Source organism: Rhipicephalus microplus, chromosome X (genome assembly GCF_043290135.1).
Source record: "Rhipicephalus microplus isolate Deutch F79 chromosome X, USDA_Rmic, whole genome shotgun sequence".
Taxonomy (NCBI): Eukaryota; Metazoa; Arthropoda; class Arachnida; order Ixodida; family Ixodidae; genus Rhipicephalus; species Rhipicephalus microplus.
In genome coordinates this window covers 276,460,612-276,478,773 of record NC_134710.1, presented here as the reverse complement: position 1 = coordinate 276,478,773, position 18,162 = coordinate 276,460,612, and the positions used below count along the sequence as shown (strand labels likewise).

Sequence of the window (18,162 nt, the reverse complement as noted above, 5' to 3'; positions counted from 1 at the left end):
TAATTTATCTCTGTAGAGTACCCAGTTTTCATTTACGGATCGACAAATGAAAGTAGGTAGTAACTCTTTAAAAAAAAATTGTTCTAGTTCTGTGTTAATGGCAGCGTAATTTCCTCTATTGTAATCGCGAATTCGTTTTGTTGTTTTGCCAGATACGGGATTCGGGATGCTTAAATTAAGTTGGAGGAGGTTATGGTCACTAAAACCGCTCACATTTGAAATTGAAAGTATTGTGTCAGGAGCGTTGGTGAATACCAAGTCCAGGATATTGGAAGCACGGGTGGGTTCTTTGACAACTTGGAACAGGTTGAAATCCAACGTTAGATTTATTAGTTCTAAAGACGCTTGACATGAGGATGACATGTGTTCCCAGTCGATAAGAGGAAAATTAAAGTCACCAAGAAGATATACATGGTTAGATGGGCATGACTGAATGGCATGAGAGATGCTATCACGCAAGTCACCCAAAAAGGAATGATCAGAATCTGGTGCACGGTAACAAGCCCCAATTAATACCACGCTAGATAACATAGACAAAGCTGCCCATACAATTTCGACGGAAGATTTTGAATCAATCCAATGCGAATGAAGCGTTTTCTTAATAGCAAGGAGTACGCCGCCACCGCGCCTATTTACGCGGTCGTTCCTATAAGTTTTGTAAAGGTCGTTGTCAGGTAGTACTTCGTTATCTCTTATATCTGGATTCAACCATGTCTCCGTTAGTACTACTATATCTGAATCGCTATCATCAAGAAAAGAACAAAATGTGTCACGTTTGTGTAACAAGCTTCGGATGTTCGTGTACGCGACCGAGAGTGGAAAGGCTGCTTGGGGCACGAGATGCGGCGCGTGTGAGTTTAAGCTTACATCTAGCTATCTGGAAGATTGAGCAACTGTGTCATTAACGGCATCATACACATATACCTTCTTATCCAAGTGAAGCTTGTCAAGGACCAACTTGTACGGCTTGTCGAATGATCTGGCAAAAGCGACCAACTTTCTTCTGGCCACACGTGTTGATGGCGCAAAGTCTTCCCCAATCGAAAAAGTTGTTCCCTTAAGCTTACGAGCTGCAGACAAGATGCTCTGTTTGTCCCTGAATGAAGATAATTTTGCTATAATGGGCCGTTTTTTTCCAATGGAAAATTTGCCCAGGCGGTGTACACGTTCATACTGCACACTTGTAGTGGCAAGTTCGAGTTTTTCTGCGCAGAATTTGATGACCTTTTCTTCAGATGCTGCCCAATTTTCTTTTTCGTCATCCTCTAAACCGAAAAATATCACGTTGGAACGTCTTAATCTGTTTTCTGCATCGTCGCATCTGGAAGTTATTTGTTGTAGCTGACTTGAGATATCATGCAAGGCATTTTGAGAACGAACTACTTCAGGGGAGGCTGGATCGATTGCACCGGTTTCAAGAGCAGTTACTTTCGCTATAAGAGTCTGGATTTTTCCATTAGTAGTTGCTTGTTCCACCTTAATACCCTGAAGTTCAAGCAAAACAGACTTCAGTTCAGTACGCAGTTTCTCAATTGCCCCCAAAGCCGATTCGAAGGCAACACCCTCTGCCTTACTCATCGGGCCGGGGTTCGATTCAACATCGCCCGCCAGCAAGAGCAGCAAGTGAACAAGGGAAGAAGAAATGCATAATGAACAATTCAAGATATGCTTTTTAACGCAAGACAACTCTAATGGGCACGACACCGCAATAAGGCAGTAATTGTTCGTTTTGTAACACATGGCATGGTTCAAGTAACTAACCTGGAAGAAGATCATTCGTGAGCAGCGCATGGCGGAAGCAGTGCCGTGCCCGATGGTGTTGGCGGTGTTGCGTAGCGCCGGGCCTATCCCGCCGCTGACCTCCACTGTTGAGAAACGGCGGACCGAAATCGCCGAAGCCACCACTGTTGCGAAAGACGGCGACGCCAACACGGCCCCGGAGGCGCCACTGCTTTCAACTCCGCCGGGAAGGTCACCAGCCGTTTGGTAGCGTATGTTTATCAGCTCGCGACTGCTTCTGCGCAGAGCTGATAAGACGAGCGGACGAGACGACGGTGAGTTAAACAAGGTTTATGTACAGCATATATACAGAGGCGTTACAATTTCGGCACTGGGGCCGACAGAGACTCGAAGAGCCGAGCTCTTCTCTCTAACACATAGTTCAGCCTTTCGCCTAAGACCGCTGACTCACACACATGTCGGCCCTCCGACATGGGGACTCCTCTCTCTAGGACTGCCGATCGCGACGCGCCGCAGGGCTTCTTTTATTTACACCGGGCCCAACTAAAATGTCCAATCAGAAGCGCCGCTGGTCTTCCGAGCAGGCTCCTCCAATGGGGTTCGCCGCGCGATGCGTCAGGCCACCAGACATGAGGACGCCGGCTCGCTGTCACGTGCGCAACTGACTCAATGCACGTGGGCCACAGATGCGCCGCGCGTGTTCACGCCGTGGAGTTGTTTGCGCCCGGCGGAGTGCGGCTGGCCTTGACCCAGATTGCCTGTTTCAGAGGCACGGACGTTTGACGAGGACTCGCTGGCATAACAGCACCCCCGCCGCCAGACAATGCACCGGAAAGACGAGCTGCTTCCACGGGGCTCGGATGTCAGGTGCGCTCGTTCGCCAGGTCCCTCCAGGTTCGCCTCCAGGGCCATGGGGAGAATACAGCTCCAGACTGTTCCGGGAACACATCCCATTTTGACGACGGATCCCAGCTCCATGGGCTTGTCGCCACAACTTGCTGGCCAACTTCGCTCGTCTCTTCCGACCATCTTCGGTTTCAGCACTTGTCGATGGTTCTGCAACTTGCTAAGAACGGTTCGACAACAGACAACACACGACACAAGCAAGTGCCCTCGGTCACCCAACAGAACACCAGACAAAGTATAGAACAACATATACCTATCTACGTGTCTATCGGAATTTCGTTCCCTCTACATCAAGAGGCACATGTGGGACAAAAGACTCTTAAAATGACAACTCAATTTTTTTTTTCCCACGTACAACAACGTAACGAATTAGAATACCACATAAAGTTGGCCCCTTGAGATCACTCTGAACGAGAGCGCTCAGCCCAGGTCGTGATGAGGTCAAAATTTTGCCCCGAATCGCCAGCCAGAAACCGAAAGGTTGAGAAGGTACTAACTAAACGCACTGCTCAATGCACCTGCATTAACGTTTACCTTTCCTTTTTTTTTTCTTTAGCGAACGTCAAAGTTGCGCTGTGGAGCAACATGCTCCACTTCAGTAACCGGCCACTTTTAGGCGACGATACCTATGCGGCACCAAGAGCGGCTCACACTTGCGACGTTGCACAGGGGAACAACGATACGGCTTGCTACTGATTGACTCCTCACCGCTTAGCTCGATATCGTGTTCGATCACCCTCATGTTTCCGGGGTAGTCCGAAAACACATACCCAAACTCGGAAACAATCTTTCTCAGGTCCTCTTTCTCAGGTCCTTCTTCACTTAAGCTAGGCTCTAGGTTTATCTGCTCCCGGATTACTTTCGATCCCCCTTTGATTACCTCACTAGAACTCAAAATTTCTGCTTCCTCTTCCTCTGAAGCATTCAACAGCTGATTGACGACTGCTTTCAAGTTGTAAATTTTGTCCGGCCGCCTTCCTAATTTCACTTCATAATTTGTATCGCAAGGGTTCGATAATACTTTGGCGGGCCCTTCCCAATCAACCTCAAGGTTGTTCCTTTTGGATGGCTGCAGTAGCATTACCTGACTCCCTACTTCAAAAGCACGCTTCTTCACCGATTCCTCGTAGTGCTCCTTCGACAGCACTTTTGCCGCGTTTTTCTGGCTTTCCACTCGCGCTTCAATTTGGCTTTCCACTAGCGCTTCAATCGAGAAATCCTCACGTTGCTCTCCAATGAGCGTCTCTCGATCAACTCTCGGCAGCTCGCTCCAACTTTCCGCTACAGGCGAGAGCGTTGCAACCCTCTCGCTCTGACTCAATGGCGCCACGTCGTCTCCCCTTTCTCCGGAAACCGCGCCGGTCGTGTCGGCGACGGGCCGCTCGCGTGACTGCTCCCATGACTCATGCGGAAACTTTCCTTTCTGGGGTTCCGTCGACCCGCCGACAAGGTCACTTGAGAGTTCACCGCATGGAACCAGATCAAGCTGCCGCGATAGCTTCCGCGCTTGCGATCGCGTGAGAGCCATGCACGCTAAGTTGGGGAAGAACGATTTGCCCTGCTCTTTGAGAAGCTGCTCCGAGTTGTTGGAGAAAAGATAAGGAAAACGATCGTTCAGCGCGGCAGACACAGCTGCTTCGGTGCAAAGCTTACCGAACGGGCCTTCAATGACAACGGTGGCGATTGGTAAGCGAACACTCTGCTCCTCGGCGACCTGCCTGATCCACGCGCACTCTCCTGTGAAGTCATCCGGAGACACCAATGAAGGATGGACAACGTCCATGGTTGCCGCTGAGTCTCTAAGTGCTCGGCACGTTTTCTTATTCACCCTAATTTCTTGGAGATACGGCTCCAACAACCGAATGTTTTTCTCTGATTCTCGGATCGTTGCGAAGGCAAACTTTTCCTGACAGTTTCTCGCGATGTGCCCTTCCTTTTTACAGTTGTAGCAGATTAGCGGCTTCCGTTTGTTTTCCGGTTCTAATGCCTGTGTGGTAGAAACCTCACTCGATTTCTCCGCTTCTGCTTGCCCTTCCCCTACACTGTCCTTAGTAAGAGATGGGTCCTTTTTGAAATTACGGTGCGGAACGGGTTTCCGTTGATCAGGTTTCCTTGAAAAGCTCTCTTTTCTCTCATCCTTTTCAACGCGCACTGCCCTGCTATGCAACTTTCGGCGAGTATAATACTCCTCAGCTAACTCAGCTGCCTTATTTAACTGTACTTCCCCAAGTCTGTCCTGCAGCCAAAGTTTGACATCCTCCTCGATGCAGCGGTAGAATTGCTCCAATGCAACGCATTCCACCACTTTATCGCGGTCGTCATAAACACCTTCGCCCTTGAGCCATTCAATCAAATCGGCCTTAAGACGAAACGCGAAGTCAACGTGTGACTCATTCCCCTTTTCAGCATACCGGAACCTTTGCCTGAAAGCCTCAGGTGACAACTTATAACGTCTCAAGAGCACTTCCTTAACCTCGTCATAGCTCTCAAACGCTTCCCTAGACAAGCAAGTTATCGCGATGGACACTTCGCCGGGAAGAAGAGCTAGCAGGTTCCGCGCCCAAAGAGACCGCTCCAAAGCATTTCGCTCACAGACGTGTTCAAACTTGACGAGATACTTCGCCATGTCCTCGCCCACTACGAACGGTGGCAGTTGATCCCGAATTCTAATACCGCTGACCTGAATCGTCGGAGAAGCTGCGCTAGGCGCCTGCGAACACTGTAGGATTGCCAATTCTATTCGTTTCATCTCGAGGCGCTCCTGTCTCTCGGCCTCCTCGCGACGTTCGCGCCTTTCAGCTTCTTCGCGTTCGCGAGCTTCTCGCCTTTCTTCACGTTCGCGAGCTTCGCGCCTTTCTTCACTTTCGCGAGCTTCGCGCCTTTCTTCACGTTCGCGAGCTTCGCGCCTTTCAGCCTCTTCACGAGCTTCTCGCCTTTCAGCCTCCTCACGTTCGCGAGCTTCTACTTCTCGCCTTTCAGCCTCCTCACGGCGTGCTTTAATATCCACCCAGGCCTCATCGACTTCCTCAGCCGACACTCCCTCATCCTTCATGATCTCAAGGATCGCTTGCTTTCGTTTCGCACGGCCCAAAGTAATGCCGAGTTCCTCACAAATTTCGATGAGTTCCTTCACTTTAAGGTTCTCCATCGTTCACACTAGCCTCTTGCTGTTTGCCCCTGTTAACAATTTACTTGCCGTACCCACTATAAGTCAACTAGCAAGACGCGCAAGCAACTTTTCACTCTCCCGTGTTTACCCCCTCCGCATTAACTTTGGTTTCAAAGCACTTCGACTTTGCTTGAAACGATCAAAGCTCACTCTAATGCTTCACACAGCCCTTCTCTAAACTACTACAACCTGAGCTAGAGTAGTCTGGTGAACTGAGGGGAAAACATCAGGCACTCACCGCATCGATGTCGCTGACGCCGGCCGATCCCGCAGCTGCCAACCACTGTTGCGTAGCGCCGGGCCTATCCCGCCGCTGACCTCCACTGTTGAGAAACGGCGGACCGAAATCGCCGAAGCCACCACTGTTGCGAAAGACGGCGACGCCAACACGGCCCCGGAGGCGCCACTGCTTTCAACTCCGCCGGGAAGGTCACCAGCCGTTTGGTAGCGTATGTTTATCAGCTCGCGACTGCTTCTGCGCAGAGCTGATAAGACGAGCGGACGAGACGACGGTGAGTTAAACAAGGTTTATGTACAGCATATATACAGAGGCGTTACAATTTCGGCACTGGGGCCGACAGAGACTCGAAGAGCCGAGCTCTTCTCTCTAACACATAGTTCAGCCTTTCGCCTAAGACCGCTGACTCACACACATGTCGGCCCTCCGACATGGGGACTCCTCTCTCTAGGACTGCCGATCGCGACGCGCCGCAGGGCTTCTTTTATTTACACCGGGCCCAACTAAAATGTCCAATCAGAAGCGCCGCTGGTCTTCCGAGCAGGCTCCTCCAATGGGGTTCGCCGCGCGATGCGTCAGGCCACCAGACATGAGGACGCCGGCTCGCTGTCACGTGCGCAACTGACTCAATGCACGTGGGCCACAGATGCGCCGCGCGTGTTCACGCCGTGGAGTTGTTTGCGCCCGGCGGAGTGCGGCTGGCCTTGACCCAGATTGCCTGTTTCAGAGGCACGGACGTTTGACGAGGACTCGCTGGCATAACAGCGGCTGGCTCCAATTTATGCTTTGCTCCGCTTGCGTCACCGGTAAACATGCCCAATCCGGGTTGCCAGGCGTTGGAAGCGGATGCATCCAGACCCGGCGGGGATCCGAGCAGGACCGGACTAAGCGGTGGTGGCTCGTCGAAGTGCAGCGGGAAAAAGCCAGGCAGCCAAGAGTGTACGGTCCATAACAGTGTGGCCTGGAAGAAGATCATTTGTGAGCAGCGCATGGCGGAAGCAGTGCCGTGCCCGATGGTGTTGGCGGCTGGCTCCAATTTATGCTTTGCTCCGCTTGCGTCACCGGTAAACATGCCCAATCCGGGTTGCCAGGCGTTGGAAGCGGATGCATCCAGACCCGGCGGGGATCCGAGCAGGACCGGACTAAGCGGTGGTGGCTCGTCGAAGTGCAGCGGGAAAAAGCCAGGCAGCCAAGAGTGTACGGTCCATAACAGTGTGGCCTGGAAGAAGATCATTCGTGAGCAGCGCATGGCGGAAGCAGTGCCGTGTTGGTTTATTTTATTCACATATTTATCTTTCCGGCAGGATTAATCCCAGCGAAAACTTTACTCGGGCTAGTCGGCCCTTTGAGATGATCTATCTGCGGAGTGTTTTCTAAAATAACCTATAACTAAACCGTCCTTTCTTCACTCCTCGGTGGCTAATGGTTTGAACTAAACCGGGCCGAGTGCAGCCCAAGAATAATATCATGAGGTGGTGCTCAGGCGGGCCGGCACATGGAACAATTAGGAATGTTCCGGTCCACGTCTGTACAACACAGCCTGTACAAAACGCAGAGACTATTGCTATCTGCTTCAGTGACACCGCAGGCGTGTGCAACAGGGCTGACGTTCATAAAGCAGTAGCAATCTATTCTAGCATGTTTCATGTTTCCTTTTCTCAGATTAGATTTCACCTAAAGAATGCTCATACTTCACACATGTGCGTATAGCTCGTCACCACCTGCATGGTCACATGTGAAAACGTTATGGGGTGGCTGCTTTAATAGCCGCGCAAATTTCTGAACATTAGTAGTTTGAAAGCTGTGATCTTTGTTGTCGTCTTCCTACGGTAAGAGGTTTCATATGTTTTTGTTTTTTTTTGTAGAGTGAACACTACACATGTTCTTGGAAAGTGCAGGGTGTCATCTATAAATAAATTTCGGGCATCGGGAGTTTCATATCTGCAACCTGGGAATATTCGAGCGGCTGTGCACGGTTTATATCCTTCAGTGCAGTTTTTATATAATAAATAGCTGAATAAAACAGCGCAATACACGGGGCCAAACAAAGAGTTAGAGACAAACAACAGCGTTGTTGTTTATGTGCTGCTCGCCGTGGTGGTCTAGTGGCTAAGGTACTCGGCTGCTGACCCGCAGGTCGTGGGTTCGAATCCCGGCTTCGGCGGCTGCATTTCCGATAAAGGCGGAAATGTTGTATGCCCTTGTGCTCAGATTTGGGTGCACGTTAAAGAACCCCAGGTGGTCGAAATTTCCGGAGCCCTCCACTACGGCGTCTCTCATAATCATATGGTTGTTTTGAGACGTTAAACCCCACATATCAATCAATCATTGTTTATGTGTTGTTTTTTCTTGTCCTCAGTTTTTTGTGCCGTTTTCTTCAGCTATGTCGTACCAGCGCGCCAAAGCATTCACTTTATTTATATTGGAAAGCTGTAGTGCATGAAAATTCATCACATACCCAAATCACAAAAGTTGCACCTAATTCCAGATACGCATAATTGAATTTCTATGGTAATATCAAAACTGATCACACCTGGCGCGCACGAAACGCGACAGTACATATTGTTACGTCGTTGATTGATTTGTGGGGTTTAACGTCCCAAAACCACCATATGATTATGAGAGACGCCGTAGTGGAGGGCTCCGGAAATTTCGACCACCTGGGGTTCTTTAACGTGCACCCAAATCTGAGCACACGGGCCTACAACATTTCCGCCTCCATCGGAAATGCAGCCGCCGCAGCCGGGATTCGAACCCGCGACCTGTGGGTCAGCAGCCGAGTACCTTAACCACTAGACCACCGCGGCGGGTATTGTTACGTCGAACCGGGTGCCTTTGGCTTGGATACTTTACACACTTGGAAGGTTAAGGGTGTCCGAGTGTCTCTACACTTCGGAAATGAAATGTTCGATGCCCTATACACGCTTACAAAATCGAGTGTTCGGACCCCAACACGCATGAATAATCGTGAGTTCAACTCGGTATTCACTCTATACCCCTTCTATTTCCTATATTCTTTTCCTTCTATATTTCCTAAATTCATTCTATATTTCTTTCTATATTTCCTATATCCTATTTCCTTCTATATTACCCTTTTATTTCCTACGCATTCGTGTGTATTACGATGGGAAAGGCGTTACGTAACAGTCAAAAATAGTGCAAGAATGGCTCGCTTTGAAACGTCCTGCGAGGTGCCCGTGAACCCGAGTGTACTGAAGGGACTTTTTCGGCGGCGCCGCCCCCTGGCGGGAGCGTGGCGCAGGGCGCAGCAGACGACGCCGCTCGGGCCGCTAGAGCGGAGCGTGCAGCAGCCGCGGGGCGAAGCTCAATGAGTCAGAGCGTCGGCGGCGTCGGTCCAGGCCGGTGTGTCTCCCCCACCAAGCGTCAACGGATGCGCAGCTCGGCGTGAGCCAGACTCGAGCCCCACTGCCGCGGCGTCGCTCGCGCCAACGGCAAATGAAGGTGGCGATGCAGCGTCGCTTAGTGGTTGTGGCAATGAGCGTGTGAAAGGCGGGAAGTGCTGGTCGCCTTCGCGGCGTCGTCGTTACTAGGCGATGTTGTGCTCCGGCCCCCCGTGGCGTGCGCTCTGCGTTTGGCTGTCCCTGGCCTTCGCCGCCTTCCCCGTCAGCACCAAAGAGATCAACGAGCTTGATCCAAGTAAGTGGTTGCCTACCGAGCATACCTGACACGGTGACAATGTGCTGGCGAGGTTGTAGCCTTCGCTTTTCAGTTCAAAGCGAACGCCGCAACCACGCTAAACTTAGCGCGGTGAATGCGCGTTGTGGGTCGCATAATGTAGGTATGTATCACGAATCACTCATCTTTGCTATCATCATCAACTATTATAGCGTACCAAGCACTACGACTGGCGACAAAGGTAACAAGAAAATAAACGCGCCTAAACGATGGCTAGATGGCACGTATAGAGACTAGTTGTTTTCACGGTGCTTATGAACGCGTCACTTCTCGTGTTAACAAGGCCGCCGAAAAGTCGAAGCCGGCGTTTATGAAAAGACGTCACTTCTCTAATTCAGCAGCATCCACGCAGTATTACTCATTCTTCTTCCCACATAGTCGTAGCGAAGCATAAACCAGAGCGCCTCCTCAAAGTTCCCTTTTCGTGACACGCTCGAGTTCTTTCCAGTCGGCCGATTTCGGAAGCGGCGTCTAACGAGCTTTGCTTTCCGCGGGACGGGCCACGCTACACCGAAGACGGCGATCGAGAAGGCTGCCCTTGTTTTCATTAACTACTTTCACCGTCGGTGCGGGGAGACTTCGAAGACCGTGGGCGGCGAGTTGATACGTTTCGGCGATGACATCGCCCGTTGGGAAATCATGGTTTGTTTGGTTTGGGTCCGCAGCTCGCGTCACTTGAGATCGCATTCACCAGCGGCACGATCAGAGAGTGGGAGCGGATATGGGACGATCAAAGTCGCGGGCACTGAGCGTAAACATCATCCTGCCGCTAAGGAAAAGGATAAGTCAAGCGCATAATATAGCAGCTTCGTCGATGAGCGTTTGTATTGATCATTTCGTACGTTCTCGCATATGTGTGCATGTGTTTTTCACATGGCTCTGATAAATGTCATAGAAGCAAGCCCTGCGCTACAAAGCATCTCTTGACTGATGTCAACGTATTTAGGTCGTAGTGATATAGACTTGTATGCATTTTCGTTTAATTTTTTTTCAATCACTATCTTTCTTTGAGAGCAAATGAAATTTTATGCCTACATGACAAACACAGGAAGCAATCGATATAAGCAGCGCAATCATAATTTTTATTTCGGAGGATAGAATGTAAGAAGACTCCTGTGTTTTATCAGCTGCAGGAAGCCAATACAGGAACACAGGGCTTCGGCAAAGAATGTCTGTTTGATTGTAAATATCGAAATGGTTACTAGCGAATATTGTGGTTACCTGACGCGGACTAAGCATCTTTAGTTCGGCCTCGTCTCATGAACTGGTCGGCCAGCACATCGGTATGTACTTATTAACTCGTGTTATACTTAATTTGTGATTTTTTAGGTAATGCGATTATATTTTCGCCGTAAATTGTCATTTATTTCTCAACGCTCTTTTCATCCGCGTCCTGTGTATTATACATGATGATTATACCGGGTAACCTCCTCTGCAGTGCCATCTTGTGTATTGCTTTTCCCCGAACGATGCTTTGTATGCCAGCATCGCTTTATTAAGACAAGCTTTTAGTAAAAGTTTTTCTTCAGATGGAGAGACTGCTTTTTAGCGAAAGTCGTCTCCTGGTTTTTCGTGAATGTCAGCGAGCGTTTCGTGTTGGAAGGCTTTTAACGAAATGGAGGAATGGAAGGATAGCTCAGTATTCATGCCCACCACGCTGATCTAGTGGTTGTAGGGTGCTCGATCATTTACCCGCAGGTGGCGTGATCGAATCCAGGCTGCGGCAGCCGCATTTTCGGCGGAGGCGACGAGAATGCTAGAGGTCCGTGTACTTAGATTTAGGTGCGCATTAAAGAACCCCAGGTCGACAAAATTCATGAAGCTCTCCACTACACCGTCTCTCATAATCATGTCGTGGTTCTGGGACGTAAAAAAATAACTAGCAAATAATATTGCATTGTATTCATTTTAAAGAAAGCGTGAGAGAGACTGAAGACACGCGTTTTTTGTCCCTTTTGCGTTGTTCCAAAATTGGCGATGAAAAACGTACGGCCGGGTAGTTGATCCCAACAATACGCAGGCACTACATCGATTGTTATTTGGTAGCGGGTTAATTGCCACTTCGAGAAATGTGGCCAAGCACACAAAAAGAAACGCTAACTTAAAAAAAAAAGAATTTCGCAAAGGGCTATGGGGGTGCTCTGCATGAGAGAATGCTCACTGGAGGGCAAACTACACCTGTCCGTGCTGTAGAAGAATATTCAAAATATTTTGAGGGCAGGATAATGCTGTAGGTTGCCTCACGAGATGTGCAGGCAAATGTCCCGGCTACTTTCCTCCTCTCAGGTTATGTTGAAGACTTGATGATTTTTTTTTTTTAACGGAAGCGCGTGCAGGCTATGTCGAGAAAGCGCGCGCGACGCGAAGCAACAATGCACATCCCGGTGGCTCATGAACTATATATAGAACGTAGGTTTGTGCATGTTCGGCTGTTCAACAAGAATGAACGCGCTGATTCAGGCTTGTACAAAGCTTCATTTTACGAAGGAACGCGCGCTCACTTGACGTACTATACCGGTTACATGTTGGCTGAAAATACATTGCATTTCATCGCATATTCTCACGATGTATGCCTTGTCGTGGAATTGAATCCCGGCCGGTGTGACCGCATTTTCAATGGAGGCAAAAATACTTGAGAACCGCGTGCTTAGATTTAGGTACACCTCAAAGAACACAAGATGGTGTAAGTTTCCGCAGCCCTCCACTATAGAGTCTCCCTCATAATCATGTCGTGGTTTTATAATGTGTTAAACTCCAACAATTCTTCTTTAATATGTATGCCCCGAAATGTGTGCTGAGTCGAGTAATTCAGCTACACGGGTGCTACTTCATAGTATCAGGCTTTTTGAACATGTCCTCATCGACAAAAAGAGTTAGGTAGCAATATTAACCCTTCATTTGGAATTTTTTTCGCAAGGGCCCACTTTCTCAAGCGAGTGTTATGTGGGGATGAGCATTTTTGCCAGCGCAGAACCTTGACTGCCGTGCTCTTTGAGTACGAGAAGCCTTCATTCATTTTACGTCGTTTCGTTTCAATGCCGCATAATTGCTGTATTTGTGTTACGGTCCCATCGCGGTACGTCAAAACCGACTATAGCCGCGCTCGTCAGATCTGCGTAGCGTGCGCGATACAAAGAATGTGGCGAGTGTATGATTAAAGGTGTCTGGTAAAATCCTAAATGGCGGTGGCTTGATGCCACTGATGGCATCAGGTGATACCCACTTGGTGAGGAGGCGTGGTAAGAGAATCGGTAAGGTACGAGCATTTAGCGACATAGTGTTACCGTGTTATTCGCAAGAAAGAAAAACGAAAACAAGAAACATACGTGCGGAAGTTAAGAAACGTAGTGGCTGATGGTTCGATAATACCATCGGTCGTCTGAGTGTTTTGTGTGGGTGCCTGGACGTGAATGTTTTTGCGATTTTCTTTTATCTTCTGCATCTTTTGTATCTTGCGCATCTTCTTCATTGAGAACAGCCTGGAGTTAAATTTGCGTGAAATGCTTAGAGGATTCCTCTATGTATTTCTTAACGTGCAAAAGTTTCTGAAAGTACAAATAAATAGCTTTAGATCTCATACTCGCAAAATAATTTTAAGTAAACATATCAAAGATTTATTTGTTTAAAATTTATTTAGTGTGCTACTGTGCGAACCTTATCAAAGTGGGGACGTTATCTGACGTGTATTGTGAGCCCTGCATTTCGTATGTTCGACTTATTCAAAAGCTAGGGAGGAGCCGGTGCCTTATTTACGCGCAAATTTCTCCTCAAACCAAATCAGTAAAAAAAAAATATCTTTGCCAGCCTGCTTCGATAATGATATATTCAGCGTAACGACTGGCAGAAAATTTATCTTGCGAACAATTCAAATGTGAAATGTTTTACAGCGTACGCTATTATAACTTGGAAACTTCAGCGCAAACCATTCATACATATGTGGGGATTAACGTCCCAAAACCACCATATGACTATGAGAGATGCTGTAGTGGAGGGCTCCTCCGGAAATTTCAACTACCTGGGGTTCGTTAACGTGCACCCAAATCTGAGCATACGGGCTTACAGCATTTTCGCCTCCATCGAATATGCAGTCGCCGCAGCCGGGATTTCATCTCGTGACCTACAGGTCAGCAGCCGGCTACCTTAGCCACTATACACTACTGTGGCGGGGCTCAGCGCAAACGAGAACGGGCCACAAAGAATAGATGGAACAACCACTACCGCTGACTAACAACTCAATAGTTGTTGCACTAAAGTTTCACCTTAAACTTTATGTACCAACTAGGTCCAACAGAAGTTTTATGGAAGCTGTTATGAGCTCACAAAAACGGCTGATTTTAGCGCTGTAGTTGTGTGCCGCTGCCACCACTGGTGTACGTCTGCACTTATCGCGCTGAAAAAAGAAAATCTGTTTTTTGAGTGGGCTTTGAACACAGGCACTCTGCGTGGCAGACGAGTATTTAACCACAGAGCCATACTAGCGTATAAAACGTCGTCGCAAAAAGACTCTATAGGCGAGAAGTGTTAGCAGATGTACATTGCGGGGAAGCACAGTGAAATAGCGCCGAGCGTCACGCAATGCGAATTGAGTCAGGAGTTGGTGGTTTAAAGTTTCCCGCCCATTGCAGTAGGCTCAACCGTGATTCTTCATTATCAACGACCGAAGCAATGTGCTATGTGGTTGCGTTGGTGGGCATATTTCCAAAAAAAAAAAAAAGAAACACGGCTATAGCTTACATGACTGCTTTGCGAAATGATAATTTTTGAAGTGGTGGGTACCTCGCAACCGCACTTCCTCGTCGTCAAGAGAGTGTGCAACGTATATATATATATATATATATATATATATATATATATATATATATATATATATATATATATATAGTGTCGAATGTAAGCTACCTTTAAGGGGTGCTTTGAAGTTAGGTCACCACGCACCTCTGACGGGGAGCAAAAGGGTGGGCCGAAGGTGCTATTCTGCCCGCACTCTATAAGATGTAGGATGATTAAACATTTATGTTTAGAAACAGCGAGAACGTTATTTCTTTGCCCGAGTTGGGCGGCTTTCTCAGTTCAGAAAGCCTTTGGATAACGCCGCGTCGCCTGCCCGTTCCATAAAACTTTTCTGCTGTTCCAAGCTCTCAGTTGTCAACAGTGACTCCCACGTTTCTTCCGTCACCCGTTGGGGCCTTGAAGATCCATTTCAGTTGTTTTTTCACCTAGTTCCCATTGTAACGTCCTGTGTTCGGTACATGGCATGGTTCGGTACATGTTGGTGGCTTCTTGATATATTTTTTATGTGTAAGTGAATATTCCATTTTTTTTCAGCCGGTATTGTGGCAATAATGCGGTGTAGTTGATCAGAAAGTCCTCCACCATCGTCACCATCTGGAGACCTATAGCGACAAGAAAAAACAAAACAATAAAAGTCAGGGTACGCGAGCGAGTGAATTCAAATAGGGTGCACGCGTCACTCCTTTTCGTCTTCTTCAGCTGTTCACCATCATCTTGTTCGTGAGCTGTCATTTTTCTTCGTTGTACAGTCGCTTTCGCTAATGATATGATCAACACGAGGTGCACTGCATGTTCTCCCATACGAGGAGGCCTAACGTGAAAAACAAACTGGGCGAATATGGGCAGCTCTTTGCTTGTTGCGATCAGGCCCATAACTGAAGTACTTACGACAAACTCTTTGAGCAAATTTCAGGAAAGTTTTAATGCGGCAGATCTTAATTGCGGTGTCGGCCAGCCAATACTTATCGAAAAGAACTTATTAGCGAAAAGTATTTGTTAGCTCGGTGTAAGGGTCGCTGCATGAAGCAGTGACTAAACTTGCCAAATTTCTCGTCTGTTGGTTATCTTTATCATTGACTGGCTGCATTCACTTACGTGTCAAATCTGAAAATCAACTGCCATTTTTTCTTACGAAGAACTATGACGTAAGAAGTTATTGTAAATGTGGGCCTTGATGTCTGAAAGGTCGCTGCGCAATCCATATAGTTTTACAGTAGCTTTTGCACCTAAAGGTAAGCACGTTATGCATGCATAAATAACATTGTCATTAGTTCATCGTATGCTGCTTGGTTTTGGCGCGTTACTTGAGCATTCTTCGTCAGCCCATACGTTTAGAACATTGCATAGCCCTTGTGTAACAATGCTTTGGTAGCACCTTTATCATTAGCCCTGGTTAGAATCTTCGCAGAAACGCGGAAGAAAGCGCTTCGGGAAAGAATTCTCATTACGGCCACGCGAGTATGTTTTTTTTTCCTCTGTCACGGCAACAAAGTTTCTAAAGAACGCACGCCTTTCGCTTGCATCGAAAATGTAGTGTTGTTGCACTTTTATTGCGCTTCGCTTCTCTCTTAGTGTCCATAAATGGTGGGATGTGTCGAATGCATACTGTTCTGTTTGTCAGCAGCGATGTTCTGTCTCGTACGTGAAATGATCATACAGACTTCTAATAATAAAAACTGCGGTTTGTATCCCCGAAATTGTTCGTGCGTTAGATAAATTCGTAATAGTCATAAGCAGTGGCCGAACGTGATAGCGAGCATATTATTGTCGATGGAAGAGTGGAGTTCTTACAGCAGTTTTGTGAATTTGGTAACAGCGTATAAGGGATGCATGGTATTCTAACGATTCAACCAGCATCGCGCGTACTGAGATATTTGCATTATTGACGCAGAAACCAGATAATTCAGGATCAGTTTTTAATTCATAGGGCTATTCTCCATAGTCCCGCGTCGGAACCTGGTGCGCTTAAATCGGGAAATTCTAGACGCATGACAAAGGAGAGAAAAAAAGAAGAAGACAGCGTTAATACGTTGACAAATAGAAATGGTTCTGTCGTATGAGGGGCTGATTCGGTGATTGCATTTTGTTCTTGTATGTGCGCAACTCTATATTCTCATCCACTGCCTTCACTACTGCATAGCGTCTGTAGTCACCCTGATTACCACTTTTTATATGACCGGTCATCAAAATGACTGCGCACAAAAGGCCGGTGCTCGTTTGGTATATCTAATGAGCGTCATCTGATCGTCCTTTGTTGGCTTCGAACGCTGTGTGGATCAGACAAAGAAGAACCTAACGCGTGACGGTCCAGCGGGAGACAATGCACCAAGAGCTTGATATGCAGCCTGGGACAACGAAATGGTCGGCCATCTCGGGGAAGCGAGCGACACCGCTGTCGATTGCGACGACTATAGATGCGGCACGCTCTGCGTGGATGGGAGAAATAGAAGTAAGGGGCGTAAATAAAAGGGTCAGGCGTAGCGGTGACAGCCGTGACAGGCTGTGGGACAGGCCGCTGCAGTGAGCTTCAGAATGCGTTGTTACTGGCGTTTTTTTTTTTACGCTTACGTATCGCTTCCTACGCGGTGTTATTTGTATTAACCACGAAATGGAACAGAAATGAGCCGATAAGAAAAGAGGAAAAGGAAGAGAAAGCGAGCTCGTTTTGACACGAAGTTTGTGAAAAGGCCCATTCGAGGCCGTGTAATTGGCAAAGCAAAATGATATGTCGCGCCAATTTGCGGAGACGTCCTGGTATACGCCGCGATACGGGCAGGCAGATTACCGTGTACATAGTCGGATGTTCCACCATGATTATAGTACAGCTTTAGTCTTAGTCGACACTCGGGACGCGCTAGAATGGAACACGAAAAAAAACACAGTGTGTTATTTCGTGTCCAATTCTAGCGCGTCGCGAGTGGTGTCAACCGTGTACAACCAACTAGCCCTGTATACGCTGGCCCTTCCAACTGTTAGCCTCTGGGCTTTTACAAGTATGTGCGCTTGAATATGTGCGAATGACGTTGTCAAAATGCCAATGTTCATTTAGTTACCACACGCGAGAAAAGTTCTTTAGTATAACGTTGGGGTTGAGGAACTGGTGAAATCGAGCAGGTTTAGACGATAATAGCGATTAGCAGCGTCGACAGTGGGGATGCAGGCCTCGCACCTGGACGGTGCTGACCTATTGTGTTTCAACGCACTGGCCATGCACGAGGAACCTCGCTAGCGCTGGGGAAAAACGCCAATCGTATGAGCGCGCTTGATTGAACGCGTGGCATTCCTAAATGTGTTCTGTTCCGCCTAATCGAGAATGCGCCTGTGCAGTGCTTAGAACATTTAATTTGAGCTCAACAGCCTCAGTAGTTCAAAAGAAGCCATTTTTATTTACGTTAGTTAATGTATTGTTTACTTGAACACGTCCCTATACCACCACTTTCCTTCAGACCCCATTTAGCGACTCCGCACACGCCACCGTTTTCAGATGAACTCAACGAACTATTTTCATGAGCTGACGCACCTATTGGCAACGCAATAAAATACTCTATAGCTTCTAAACCACTGGCGCGGAAGCTTGATATTGTCGTGCCCTCTGAAAACGTGGGTCCACAGTGGCGCAGAT

The 18,162-nt window shown here is 48.0% G+C and overlaps 1 protein-coding gene across 1 annotated transcript in view; it reads left to right on the top strand.

Annotated features, from left to right (window-relative positions):
- Window positions 1-9,376: 9,376 nt before the first annotated feature.
- Window positions 9,377-18,162, top strand: part of LOC119161480 (uncharacterized) — a 169,135-nt gene continuing 160,349 nt past the window's right edge. The window contains exon 1 of the mRNA XM_037413971.2: window positions 9,377-9,710. Within this exon, the coding sequence (XP_037269868.2) occupies window positions 9,608-9,710 (103 nt within the window). The 5' untranslated portion in view covers window positions 9,377-9,607. The remainder of the gene's footprint in view (window positions 9,711-18,162) is intronic.